The sequence below is a fragment of the Prenolepis imparis genome, unplaced genomic scaffold (genome assembly GCF_030444845.1).
Source record: "Prenolepis imparis isolate NDT839.2.m4 unplaced genomic scaffold, iyPreImpa1.0 SCAF_7, whole genome shotgun sequence".
In the NCBI taxonomy this organism is placed as follows: Eukaryota; Metazoa; Arthropoda; class Insecta; order Hymenoptera; family Formicidae; genus Prenolepis; species Prenolepis imparis.
The window spans coordinates 16,924,142-16,938,953 of NW_028141165.1; the positions used below are offsets into that span (position 1 = coordinate 16,924,142).

General features: G+C 35.9%; 1 protein-coding gene across 1 annotated transcript; it reads right to left on the bottom strand.

The window, feature by feature from the left end:
* Positions 1 to 10,172: 10,172 nt before the first annotated feature.
* LOC145938655 (uncharacterized) lies at positions 10,173 to 11,378 on the bottom strand. The gene is made up of 2 exons (XM_083042424.1): positions 11,049 to 11,378; positions 10,173 to 10,781 (listed from the first exon to the last, which is right to left on the bottom strand). Exons 1-2 carry the CDS (start codon positions 11,376 to 11,378, stop codon positions 10,173 to 10,175), a joined length of 939 nt encoding a protein of 312 aa, XP_082898550.1.
* Positions 11,379 to 14,812: the final 3,434 nt, after the last annotated feature.

Genomic DNA, 14,812 nt, shown 5'->3' on the forward strand with positions numbered 1-14,812 from the left:
GGCCAGGTGGGAGAAGTTGGAAACCTGCCGCCAGGCCAAGTTCCTGATGAAGGATATCAGTGGTGTCAGGACCAAAGAACTACTTGCACTGAACAGGCAGAGACTGAGGATGGGGATAGGACTACTTACAGGACACTCCCCAATACTTAAAGCTCACCTATTCAACATCAGACTCGCAGATAAGGAGTGCCGACTATGTGGGGAGGAGAAAGAGGACAGCATACACATACTGTGCCAATGCCCGGCTCTTGCTTGCAAGAGGTTTACGACCTGGGGGCAAGGTTTTCTTAAATCTCATGACTTAAGTGAAACAAGGATGACGGAACTTATAAGCCTAGTGGAAAATACTGGGCTGAGATCCCAACACCCAGTTTGAAAAAGAGTGAGGAGGTACAATGGAACTCTTTCTGATCTGAGTGCCGTTGGGGGCCGCATGGAACCACTCACTTTCAACTACTACTACTACTATTATAGTTTCATACATGTAATCAGACTTATGCTCCATGTGTCTTTTTAGCTTTATTTGAATAATCGACATTTCATCAAAAGTTCTAGGTAAAACTTTTACCATCTCATTAATTTCAACTGGGATATTAACTATACTTCCTTTCAGTGATAATTGAGGGTTAATAGCATATGGTTGTAATGCTTTTATTTGCATGAACGGAATATATGGTGAAACCATTCGTTCTTCAACTGCAGTCAAGTTTGTTATAATTTTTGGCAAATTTGTAAATCTTAAATCTGCATTTGAAGCTGTTTTTGGAACGTTTCCTGAATTAATATATTTTTTACATGTCTTGCAAACATATTCTGATAAATTATTAATAATTTTGTTAATAATATTATTAGCTATCTTTGTGTCAGTGAATTTATTTTGTATATTAGTAATATTAAAACGTTCTACCGATTTTAAGAAAAACAAATTTTCACAATACACATACTACATTTGATCCAAGTTTTCTGTTTTCTAAAAAGTTATTTATCAATAAATTATGATAATATTCAGTATCTTTGATGTCACTCTTTATTTTGTTACGAACAACATTACTATATTTTTCTTGATATCTAAAAAATTCGTCGAGTCTTAATAATCTCTTATGTTCAATGTTGAATTTTCTTTTATTTGCGATGAAATTAAAATTTCCACTAAATGAACGCAAAATACTAATTCTATTTCTGTTTTTAATTTGTTCATTTATCCGTTAAATTGTATCTTTTCTTATAACTTTCATTCTTTTCACATTTTTCTCTTTTTCTGATTTACTATATAAGAATTCTTCTCTCTCTCGAATGGTTTTCATTCTTCGCATATTCTTGTTTCTCTCTACTTTTATATATGCCCGATTTTGACGTATTTGTCTTATTCGTTGCAAATTCCTTATTCTTTCGTTTTCTTTATACATAGAATTTTTACGTATTTGCGTTATTCGTTGTTCATTCTTTTGTCTTTCGGCTTTGTTATATGATTGATTTTTTCGTATATCCCTTATTCTTTGTAAATTTTTTTCATTTTCTTGTTGCTTGTACATAAGATTTTTTCGTATATTTTTCATTCTTTGCAACTTCTCTTCCTTTTTTTGTATAATGTCCAAAAAATTTTGTCGTAATTTTTGTATTTGTTCAAAATTTTTTTATCTCTCTTTGATGTTTTTTATTTATTCTATCATTTTTTGTTTTTTTTGTTTTATATTTTGTCAAAACGTAATTTAAATATCAAATCTCTGTTACAGTAATTTTTCTGAATCTCACTTTTTTTCTTTAATTTTGGCATTTTAATAGATATTGTTTTTATATGTTTGTTTTTATTCTATTTTCTTTCCTTGTTTATCTTTCTTTATTCTGGAATTTTTATATTTTATAAATTATTATATTATATATTATTTATTAATTATTATATTCATAAATTATTAAATAAACTTGATTAATTTTGTTTAATACATTTTTTTAAATATAATATAAAAAAATTTTTCTCCTCTTTTATCTCTTATTATTACTATTTAAGTTCTTTTTCTTTACTCTTTCAAAAAATTTTTTGTTTCTTTTAATTTACGTTTTCCTCCTTTCTTTTACTATCACGTCTATTTGATTTTTTCTTTCTTCTTGAATATTTATATTTTTTAAATTATTAAATAAATAAATGTGATTTTTATTAAATAAACTTAATTATTTTATCTCTTATTATCACTATTTATTATTAATATAAATAACTTTATTATTAGCAATATAAATTATTATTAACAATCTAAATAAATATTAATTAATACATTATACTATCGATTGTCGATATTTGATATTTAATTTTTAAATATACATTTTTTAAATATTTAATATAACTAAAATTTATTTGTTCTTTTTTATTTTACTTTACATTCTATCTTTTCTTCTTATTCGTTCATTTCTTGTCAACTTTTATTTCTTTACTTTATCTTACCTTTTTCTTTGCTCTTCTGATCTTATTTATTCTTTTTCTTTACTCTTTCAAGTAAATTCTTTGTTTCTCTTACTTACGTTCTCGTTTCTCTTACTATCACATCCGTTTGATCTCCTTTTTCTTCTAGAATATTTATATTTTATAAATTATTAAACAAATTTAATTATTTTTTTATACTAAATATTTTTACATAAATAAAGTATTATTAAAAAATGTTTGGTATTTAATTAGATTAGGATCGGTGAAAAGGTTTTCTCTTTATGAATTTTTCAAAAAATGTCTGTATATACTTTAATTTTTGTAAATTTCTAAATATCGAATTTATTTAAAATATTATTAAAGAATTATTAATATTGAATTCGTAGTGATTTGGTGAAAAGGTTTATTTTTTATAAAATTATAAATCTTTTAAAATTTTAAATTTTGAAACATTCTGATAAAATATCATTAAAATTGATATTGAATTTGGAACAATCTGAACACATTAGCACAGAAATCTTAAAAAACTTTTTTTAACAAAAATATTTTGTAATTATATATAAGGTACCGGCCAAAATTATATCACCTTTTGATTTTTTCAGCATAATTTGTTTTAAAGTGCACGGATCTCTACACGAATCATAACATATTTTGAAGGACGGTATAACATATATTGAATTATAATTCAATGTTATACCAACCTTCAAAACATGTTATGATTTGATAGAGATCCGTGCACTAAACAAGTTATGCTGAAAAAATCAAAAGATGATATAATTTTGGCCGGTACTGTAAGATTTGCTAATATTGAAAACATTTGCGCATGTTCGTTCGATAGCCTTGCAATTCATACGAATTCAACTTAAAGATAACATCGGATTGATAATGCACCAATTGTAACTCTAATGCTATTGAACTAACTCTCTTATAATATCACAAATGACCATTGCTGAGTTTACATATTATATACATATGTCATTAATCTGTCATAATATATCATCGAATTATATTAAAAATATCGAATTATATTAAAATATATATTTAGAAATAAACTAAAGTTGAACATAATAAAAAAATTTAACGAAAAATTAAATGAATTTAAAGAATTTTAAAAAAGTAATTTAAAATATTAATTAATTAAATAATTTAATATATATTTGTACTTTTTGTAAGCTTGAACAATTAAAAAAATTATAAAATTAAATATTATATATAAAATGTTATATTATATTGTTACGTCCAGACTCAAGGAAGGAAGAGTCGAAAGGAAGGACGTAACTACTTAAGTCGAACAACGCCAGGTAGTGCGTTTGTTCGAGCCGAACGAACGTGTTTAGGCCCCAACTAGGTCAACGACCGCAAGGGTCGCTCTTACGCTATTTAAAGGGCGTTCGCTCGGTCGTCCCTTTTCGGCAAGAGAATTTAATCTCTTTTGCGCGGGATGGGACCTTAGTGCGATCTCTGGACGGAGGGAATGAGAGCGGGTTAATCAATTAATTAAACGCGAGTTTATAATAAAACTAAGTTTTATTCATATAAATAAAAACGGTGAAAAGACGGATACATAAGTAACATTTAACTCGGGCGCGGGATTTAATCTGTAAATAGGTGTGTGTGTGTGTGGTTCGCGGGGGTTACATAAGTACGAAGGTCATCAATCGGGACATGAAGGGGGGAGAGTTTATTGTCTAAATATACTCCCGATTGGTTATTACAATACTAACATCACCTTAATAATTAAATAACAAATAATAATAATGTATACATGTGTGCGCGTGTGTGCGTATGTGTCATAGGAGTTCCCGAATCTGGATGGTGGAGGGAGGATAGGATCTTAATAAGACTTGCGGTGGGACGGCCAAGGGATATCTACGCTCAGGAACATACCAGGGGATAATCTCTTCAGGATTTGCGTCGATTAGATGTTGACGCAGAGCCTCATGATCTACTGGGCCCGGACCGATTGTAAAGGTTCCTTCCGGGACTTCCCTTATCCCCGGGAATTGATTAATTAACCAAGCTCTGAATTGGTCGTAGGTGAGCTCGGCGTGCGATTCTAGTTCTTCCGAACCGTCGTCGCTGAGATCTATCGTCTCAAATTCTTCCGGTAGTTCCCGGTTTTCGGAGGGCGTTGGGGAAGAGGGAGGTGAGTCCCCAAGGATAATAATGGAGGGAACCGGGAACGGAGATCGAGGTGAATCGGGGCGTGCGGGAGAGAGAGGAGGTGGAGGAGAAAGGTTCCGCTGAGATTCGGCAGGTGATTCAGGTGAATCAGCGAGAAGAAAGGGAGGAGTTCGCTCCTGTTCGGTGGGCTCGAAGGGAGAGGGAGAGGGAATTCGCGTGGTTCCTGCGTATTCGGGGGATGAAATCGGAGAGTAATGAGGTGAGTCGCGGTTAGGTGTATTACAATTTTTTTCTTTGGCATAACTATTAATAGTGTTAATGTGTTCTCTAGCTAATATTTCGAGTTTTTCGCGGAGTAATTTATGGTCGTCGGTTGTAAAAAATAAGTCCGCCGTAGCCCGAGCCAACTCTCGCCTTAGACGATTGCGACGATTTCGGGACCGCTTTATGACTCGTTGGGAATGGCGCGTAGTCTCCACTAACAACAGCGAGATATGAGAGCTGTTCTTCGAGAAAGAGTCCTTGAATTCAATATTTACTTAAGAAGTAAAATTTTAATATTTATTCCGAAGAAATTTGCATCTTTGCAATTTTGTTTAGGGTGAGGGAACTTTACGAGGACTCTCACTGCAGTTATGCAGGAAACCCGACGGATACAAGGAAGGTCGCGGCTTGCGCTGCAGTTATACAGGAAACCGTGGAACCAGGGTTCGCACTGCAATTATGCAGGAAACCGCGAAACCAGGGCTCGCACTGCAATTATGCAGGAAACCGTGAAACCAGGGCTTGCACTGCAATTATGCAGGAAACCGTGAAACCAGGGCTTGCACTGCAATTATGCAGGAAATCGTGAAACCAGGGCTTGCACTGCAATTATGCAGGAAACCGTGAAACCAGGGCTCGCGCTGCAATTATGCAGGAAACCGTGAAATCAGGGCTCGCGCTGCAACTATGCAGGAAGCCTTCAGCGGGGGAAGGAAGGATTCATGAATAATTAATACGAACTTCTTCGAATATTAGGTAACAACTTTGAATAAAAGAAATTAATTTATTCAAGAACTCTTTTTAGTAGAGTGAGATTGTATATGCATATAAGGGGACTTACTACTTATGGCGTGCGTCGATAAAATGTTCGGTTCAAGATCGGCCCGTTGTAGGATCAGTGGGCCTCTAGGTCTGGCTGGTATATCCAATTGTTGTTATGCCGGAAGTTCACAGAGTTTCTCACTGAGTGTTCACGCTGATCTCACACTGAGAATTCGCACTGAGAATTCTTTTGCGCACTAAGTATTGCGGTGAAAACGCAAGGAAAACTGTGGATGTTCGACGAAGAACGATAAGTGTCGCTCCGCAGAGAAGTTCGCGTTTATATCCCGGTTTTTAATTCACGCCCTCCGTTCCGCCTTTTGACAAAATCCTGCGAATAGAGATTCATAATCGCGTTTTTAATATTTTTACTTTCCCTTTCTATGGGGAGCGTTGCAAGGATCGACGAATCAAAAGTTTAGTGCAGGCGTCTGCGAATCGGAGCTCGCTTTCCAAAAACGGGGATGTCTCAAGATTTCGATATCGGCGGCGGTGTTTGTTGTTAGTTTTTCCTATATCGCGATATTTGGCGTTTGTTAGTGCCGCTTTTATCGGCGGGTTCTCGCTTTATTGCCCTCACGTGCGGCTTAGAGCTTGTTTGCTGAGAGGCGATGCGTGTGGCATCTTTTTAACCTTTATATTTTTCGCCGCTTCCTCGCGAGAATACCCTTAGGTGTGCTATCTTATTTTGCACACTTTCGTTTTCATTATTTGTTTTCTCCTAATCTTACCAAGGATTTGCTTTCGGCGCGTTCTCGCCGTCGTTGTGTTTTCCCGATTTACAATGTTTGTCGGTTTCTCGCGAGAATTTCCGCTGCGGTGCCGCTTCGCTCGGCACGTTTAATTTTATCAATTCGTTTTTCTAGTTTTCCCCTCAAAGGTGGGCTCGCTTTCGGCCCGCTCTCGCCGTCTTTGTGTTTTGCCGATATGTGATTTTTAACTTATTATTCGCGAGGGTGTCGGCAAGAATCCGCTTTCGGCATCTTTCCGCCCGGTCTTTTTTATTTACCGATTTGTAATATTTATCGGTCGCTCACGATATCTGCAGCTGTCCGTTTCGCTGGGCACGTTTTCGTTTTATTATATGCGTGCCGCTTAGATTATTATTCTCTTTTCTTCCTTTTTTATTTACCTAACAACAAACTTCGCCTTGGTCGTGGGGAAGAAAAGAATCGTGGAGTCCGCCGGACGTAACACCCCCCGCCTTAGACAAATGTTGGGGGTGTAAAAACACAACATTTGCAAAATGAATCTGTGAGGAATAATTCGATACTTTTCTTGCCACGACTTGCCGATTTGGTAGAAAGACTCACGTTTAATTCTATTTTTATTAAATGTGTTTCTTTGAGTTCCCAATTATTATTTAAATATTTTGTAGAAAAGGAGGAAAGAAAAGGCGACCACCATAACCCCTTCCTTTGTTCTTTCGTCCTTTTCTCGCTTTTTATATCCCTCTTTTTTTTTTTTTTTATTGTTTCTTACTTATTTTTACTTAACTATTAGTACTGTTGCTAGCGCGTATGTAATGTACGTGTGGAGTCCTTTTCTATCGTATTTTATTTAAAGTAAATATAGGAAAGAAAAAGGAATATAAATGTGAAAAGATGATATATGATTTGACTACCTGATCTTTGCTTACGGTGGAGTGCCAGTCTCGTGATGCCAGGTAGGTTTGCTTCTCCGTTCCCTCCCTTTTTTTTATTACTCTTCTGACCATCTGGGGACCACTGCTCGACCTTATCCTTCGGCTAGGTTTGTTTGGTCGGCATACGAGTATTCCTCCATGCATTGTTTGCAGTTTCTCGCTGATAGTTATTGTTAGTGCGTTGCACTTTTTGCTGTTTGTTTGATTATCAGCTGAGGTTTCGTGGACCAAATAACGAAATGACACCATCTCTTATTCTTGGTCTTCTTCGGTTGATGTTTTGTCATAGCATTCTTGACAAATTTCTAGCAATTGATTCGACACGCATTGCCCTGGAGTTGCAGCAAATTTCGATACGTCCCGGTATGGTCTGTGGACGTGCGCCGTTGATTGGCTATAACGTGTTTCCTTGGTGCTTCGAGTGTTCGTTGGAAGCGGCGGTGTACTGGTATTGTTGTAGTGTAATCGACGATCAGGTGTATGTGGTAACAATAATGATGTAATTAAGATAGTAAATGGTTCCACTTCGTTTTGTTTTATGATCTTATTATTAAATTACAAATAAAAATATAAAACTTACGGATGTAAATGAGAAGCGAAAATGCTTATATTTATGAAAAGTATACAAGAAATCTTAGGCCTAAAATACAAAGGTCAAAATTATTACTAGATCAATGATTACGATCGGAATTAATACATAATGTATAATGTGATAATAAGTAGGTTAATAATAAGTGTAACAAGTAATAAGTAGATATAATAGAGGGGTAATATAATATAGTTGTATATGTAATTGATAATACAAGCTGATAATAATATGCAAAATTGTATATATGTATATATATATATATATATATATATATATATATATAAAAGGAAGGTCAAATGATATGAGTAATAATAGTAAAGTAATTAAAATTGGAATATAAACTTAATCTAGGTGCATTAACATATAGTTAGTATGAGTACGTATAAATCTTAATTATGTAGGTGTACGTTATCGCTAAGAAAAGAAAAGAGAAAAATAAAAGAAAATTTCAAATAACTAATAGAGTAACGCGTATATAAATTAAAAGAATAAAAAAAAAGGAATACAAGCTAAACAGAATGATTTTTTTTTCCCTCCCCTTTGTTTTTTTACACCGCGGGTTCGACGTCGGCGGTGATGTTTGTACAAAGTTCGGCATGGCCTATCCGAACTAGCGCGTCCCTGAAATTGTATGCTCTATCGAACATTTTGGTGGTCTCCATATGAAGTTTCACCGCACCCTTTCTTAAGGGATGGACGATGTTTATCCGTACCCAAAAGAGAACCGGCGACTCTGCTCTCACTATGGTCACCTCCAGGCGACCTCGAGTCAAAAATTCCGTCTCGATATATTGGATTTCTATTTCTGTGTAAAAAAAATGTTTACTGTTTTTTGTGTATGGGGAGATCCAAAAGGGGGTTTATTGTGTTGGCGGTATGCCTTGCTTGATATGTGAAGAAAACCGGGGGGGGGGTATTGTAATTGGCGGTATGCCTTGCTTGTTAAAATTTCGCTTTTTTAAGCTCCAAGGTATATGTAGTATTTTCCCGTGGGGGGAGGAGAGGGTAGGTAGCTGTTGGAGTTGTGTTGTTTTCTGTGCGGGTGGTTTCAGGTGTCCCGTTATTTTGGGTATAGGGAACCAGCACGCTGGCTTTCGATTTTTTCGATTGCCTTGTTTTCAAATGTATTAGTAGATGTGTTAGGGAGTCCCATAGGGCTCCGAGCAGGTACAAGGACCACCCGTACACTGTGTGTAGTGCGTAGCCGTGTACTATTGTGTCTAGCGTCAGTTTTATGGCTCTGATGCTCAGGTATATTCCGATTAGTCCAGTGCTGAGATTCCCGAAAAATAGAAATTTATTCCAGAATTTGTTCCACGTAGATATTGCTATTTTTTCTATGGTGTTTGTATCAAGTAAATTGGAGATTGATCCTCCCAGAGATATGGTTTTTCCCATCACCCCTCTCGCTAGGGAGTTGAGGACGGCAGGTCGTTCGGCTGGAAACATTATATGATCTCGTAGGTCCTTTAAGTCTGTTTCCGTGTATATACCGCTGGTGGCGAGCGATCCTGGGCTGATGTATTTCCATACAGGCTTAGTCAATGGTTTTATAGTGACTGGCGGTATGGTATCCACTGGTCTTGGCATAAATTTGTACCAAGAATCTCCTAGCTGATACATGGCGGGTGCTAATGTGTTGCAAGTGGTTTGCGTTCCTTGTCGCAATAATATGTGCGTTTGCGGAGTTAAATAATACGTTTGATTTTCCCGAAGCACGGGTAGTTGGTCGTAGCATTGGTTTGTTTGAGCGAGCTTGACTTCGACGGGTACGCATTTTACGATGTGAATTACCTCTCCAACTAGTAGAGCCATATAGCTGGGCCCTTTCATTAGATGATATGCAAAAATATCTGGAGATTGTGTGGCTATGGCCAAAGCGTTTTGTAGCATTCGTTGCTCTAAATTGCATTGTTGTAATAAAATGTCATGGTAAAGTTGAGTAATTTGCGTGTGAATATGTTTTTCCACGTAAACAAACTTAGAATTCATGTACGTGAAGATATCGAGATTTGAAACGCGCGATTGTGTTTGAAAATGACGGTTCCTCGTACAGTTTCGAAAATCATTAATTTAGGATGTTCGGTGCGTACTATTGAATATCCGCAAACTTCCTGTTTTCCCTTGCTGGTTAGAGCAAATATTGTATCTTGCGTTGTGAGAGAGTAAACTGTTTGACCATGCTCTTCGTCGTTGATTTTATGAGCGTATCCTTCGAATAGTACCCCGTAATTGTTAAATTTGCAAGGGCCTGCTGGCACTGTGTTCCAGTATGTGTCTCCTCCTTCGATGTCTACGCAATGTGTGTAAGCAAGTTAACAAGCGACGCCAGATCTAAGTTGCACTTTGTTAGTATTAATGCGTACGTCGGCGGTGTAGTCCTGCAGTGTAATTTTTATGGTTCCGACTACGATGACATCTGACCATGTTCCGTAAGGGTCAGAGTATGCTCCTCCGAAACATTCTCCGTAATTGTCTACATGGCCGGCTAATGTAATTGGTCTGGTTGTTGTGCGATTTGATTTGAGTCCTGTTATGTGAGTGTGTCCTAATTGATATGTTCCGTAATTATGCATTCGTTTACAAGTTTCGCAAGTTATTTCTTCTATATATGAATACTTTCCATTGTATACGTCCATTGTATGAGAGAACATTCCGCATTTCTTGACTAGTCGATCGATCTCGACCTTGCACTGTATTACTTGTACAGCTTCGAATTCGTTAACTTGTAGTAGTTGTACATAAACTTGATCCGCTTTTATTTCTTTGCGAAGAATGTCGCATTCTTCGATGTTTAGTAATGACAGAGTAGTTAAGTTCGCGGAAGAAGATCCGCAATCGTATCCTATTAGTCCGTATATAGGATGCAGGTATACGGCTAGGCTTATCAATATCGCAATTAGTTGTCTGAATTTGCGATCCATCTGAAATATTAATTATTTCTTTGTATGTGCGAATGTCTTCTCCCTTCTTTATTATCATATAAATTTTTCTATTTTTATTTTATTTGGATTAATATTTTAGTTTTTATTTTTGTTTTGTTGATTTATTTGCGTATTATTATAATTTTTATTATTTGTTAATTATTTGGTTATTTTAATGTGGGAAATTCGCAATCGGTTTGGATGTACAATTCGGCTATTCTTCTTTATTCTAATTTTTACATTATTTTTGTTTAATATTTCTAGTACTTCATGAGGTCCTGTATAGTGATCTCCGAATTTTCCGGGTTTTGGCCCCTTTAAGAGAAATACATAGTCTTCTGGTTTAAAGGTTTGGGGGTTAATCTTTCTATCGTAATATTTCTTCGATCTGTGTTTTGCTTCGATAACGTTTTCACGAGCATATCCTTGAATTGTATGAAGTTGTGTAACGAGGTTTATTAGATAATCGTTGTAATTCGCTAATTGGTCGCTTGGAGGTAAAAGCTCGTTCGAAGGAATTCTGGCTATTTTTCCGAAAACTAATTCGTACGGTGTATGTCTGGTTGCTTCGTGTACGTTTGTATTATAATTGAACATTGCGAGGCTTATCCATCTATCCCATTGTTTTTGTTCGTTTGCGTATTGTTTTAAATATTCTCCTAATGCGTGATGCGATCTTTCCAAAGATCCGTTAGATTGTGGGTGGAAGGCAGTACGAAATTTACGAATTCTAAATAATTTTGCGATTTTCCTCATTAAATCGCTGATAAAATTTCTTCCTTGAACCGTTAATATTGCTTTTGGTGCTCCGAATGTACAAATAAAACGGTCTACGAATCCTTCGGCAATGGTTTCAGAAGTCTGATTTGGTAAGGGTATGCCCATACAGAATTTAGTCAGCTAGTCCTGTAAAGTCAGAATGTATTCGTTGTCTTTTTCCGTCTTAGGTAAAGGTCCGACAATATCCATGGCTACCTTGTCGAAAGAAGATCCTGGTGTGTCTGTGATTATCATGGGTTGTTTCGTTTTAACCCTGACTAATTTTTTCAGTTGGCATTGCAAACATTGTTGTATGTATTTCTGTACATCTAACTTTAGATTTTCCCAATAATAGCTATGTTTTATTCTATTATATGTTTTTGTGACGCCGCGATGTCCTCCCGTCGGTGTGCAGTGCATTTCTTCGATTATAGTAGGTCGTAAATCTTTAGGCGGATATTTGATTTGTCCGTTGCAAATAATTAATTTAGTAGCGGATTCGATGAATGTTAGTTGTATTTGTGATTCAATGTTACTCCATGGAACGTTATTAACAACTTCTGTTTTTGCGAGACTTAGCGTTTCTAGGTTCATATTTTCAGTTAATTTTCGTAAGTCTCGTAATATTGAGGTAATTCTGTCGAGGATCTCTGTAGGCCCTTCTCTTTGTGTCTCGCTAACAGGTAGTGCTATGTGGTAGTAGTTTTTATGTTTTATTGCTTTAGGTTTACCCAGGACTAAAGATTCTAGATTGGGCAGCTCGTTGCGTTCGAAGAGTTTTTTTTAGAACCGGAATCTATCGGTTCCCCGTATGTATCGACAAAATACGCTAAGTTGTCTTTCCGCAAAAATAATAATTCTCGAGATTCTATAACGTTACTTTTGATTAATTTATTTTCGATGATGGTAGGTTTGGTTTTTATTTTTCTTGATTTTAAATTTTTATTAATAATTTCTTCTTCGTCGTCTTCGCTTTCTTCCTTTTCTTTTCCGTCGGTTCCCCTTTTATCCTGATCTTTGTCTGACGGATCGTTTCTTTCTTCGAAATTTTCAATGCTACTTTCGTCGTTATGATCTTCGTCGCTTTTCTTAATGTTTTATTTTGCGGTTTGGCTTCGTGTTTGTATTCTGTTTTGTTTAGGAGGATCGTGTATTAAAGCCTTTTCGGTAATTTGCAACGCAATCGGTTCGTTTAATTCTTCGGGGGTAAATGGTATAGAATCGGTGTTATTACCGGGAAGATCTTCTTCGGGTATCGGTTCTTCGGTTTCTTCGGTGTTTGACAGATATAGTTGAAAATCATCGTCTTCTTCTTCGTCATCGATTTCTTCTAACATTCTGGAAATTATTTCTGCATCTTCCGGATTATTTGGATTTAAAGTTTTTCGTTCTTTTATTATTTTGCAATCAATCTCTTCAAGGTCTACTGGGTTTCTTGATAATGCGTCCGCATTTACGTTAGTTTTTCCTGCCTTATAAACAACGTCGTAATCGTATTCTGCTAATTTTAATCTCCAGCGGAGTATTCTCATATTTGCGTCTTGCGCGTTTTTAAACCACATTAAAGGTTTATGATCCGTAACTAGAGTAAATCTTCTTCCATATAGATACGGTCTAAAATGTTTAACGCAATACATTATAGCCAGCGCTTCTTTTTCGTAAGTGTCGTATTTTAATTCATTGTCGGTGAGAGTTCTTGAGGCGTATGCGATTGGTCGGTCTTTATTTATTTCTCCTTGTGAGAGTATTCCTCCTACCGCAATCCCTGAAGCGTCTGTAGTTAAGATATATGGCTTCGAAAAATCATATTGTAATACTGGTTCCTCACATAAGTTTTGTTTTAATATTTCAAACGATTTTCTTGAACCGATGTCCATTCAAAACGTGTGTCGTTCTTTAATAGATTTGTTAGTGGTTTCGCTAGTTTAGAAAAACTCGGAATAAAGTGTCGGTAATATCCGGTAAAGTCCCAAGAATTGTTTAATGTTCCTCGGGGTTTTTGGTCGGGGAAATTTATGTACTGCTTCTAATTTCTTTGGATCTGGTCTTACTCCATCCCTGCTAATTACGTGTCCTAGATAAGTTACTTCGGATTTTAGAAATTCACATTTGTCAGGTTGCGATTTTAAATTAGCTTCACGAAGTCGTTCTATTAATGCGTTGTATTTTCGTTCGTGTTCTTCTAAGGAAGTAGCATAAATAACAATGTCGTCCATATAAACAAATAATTCTTCGCCCTGTAGTCCTGTTAATACTAAATCTATTAGGCGCTGAAATGTTGCAGGAGCGTTTTTTAATCCAAAAGGCATTCGATCGAATTCGTAGTGACCGAAGGGAGTAGTGAATGCAGTTTTATGACTGTCAGCAGGATCCATTTTTATCTGATGAAATCCAGATGCTAAATCGCATACAGCGAAATATTGCGCGCCCCCTAATTGATCTAATATATCTACGATGTTAGGTAATGGATATGCGTCTCCGATGGTCTTGTCGTTTAAAGCCCGAAAGTCGAGGACCATTCTCCAGCGCTTGTTTCCTTTGGAGTCCTCTTTCTTCGGCACGATCCATATGGGCGTATTGTATGGCGATTGTGAGGGTTTTACGATGCCTCCTTCTAACAGTTCCTCTACTTGCTCGTTTATTTTTTCTTTATGTAGTTGCGGGAATCTGTATTGACGAGTGTTAATTGGTCGATCATCTGTGGTTGATATTTGATGTTGGAGTACATGAGTTGCAGTTAAATTTTCTCCGGGAATATGAAATTGGTTTTGACTGTTTATTATTAATTTCTTTACACTTTCTTGTTCTTTTTTATTTAGATGTTCCAATCGTAATAATTCGGTAATTTGTATAAAGCGGTCTTTCTCCTTTTCCTCGGAAACCACTAGGCAATTATGCAAATCGTTGTTTGCATCGTAAATTTGTTGTTGTTTTCTTTTATGTTTAGATTTTCGTTTTCGCATAAATTTATCTAAAATTTCTTGCGATTTATTTAATAAAGACGTCGAAACCTTTGAAGACAGTTTGGTTTTGTTTTTCATGCGTTTAGAGTTTTTAATGTTTAATTTTTCAATATTTAAATTATATTTTTGTGCCTTTCCAAGAAGGTCTTTTATAGTGACATGAGATGACTTTAATTTGTCATTGTGGTCTTCTGTGAATAATTCAACTTTCGGAAATTTGATATCTAGAAATGATAAGAAATTTTTCTCTCTTAAATTAGAACAAGATTGTGTCGAATCGCGTAGTGAGGTTTGGTAACTTCCCTCTTC

Coding starts and splice junctions, on each gene's coding strand:
- LOC145938655 (XM_083042424.1), bottom strand. CDS start 11,378: ATGTTCAATTATAATACAAACGTACACGAAGCAACCAGACATACACCG. Junction 10,782..11,048: donor ACTATACAGGACCTCATGAA/GTACTAGAAATA, acceptor TTAATATTTCAG/ATGGATCGCAAATTCAGACA.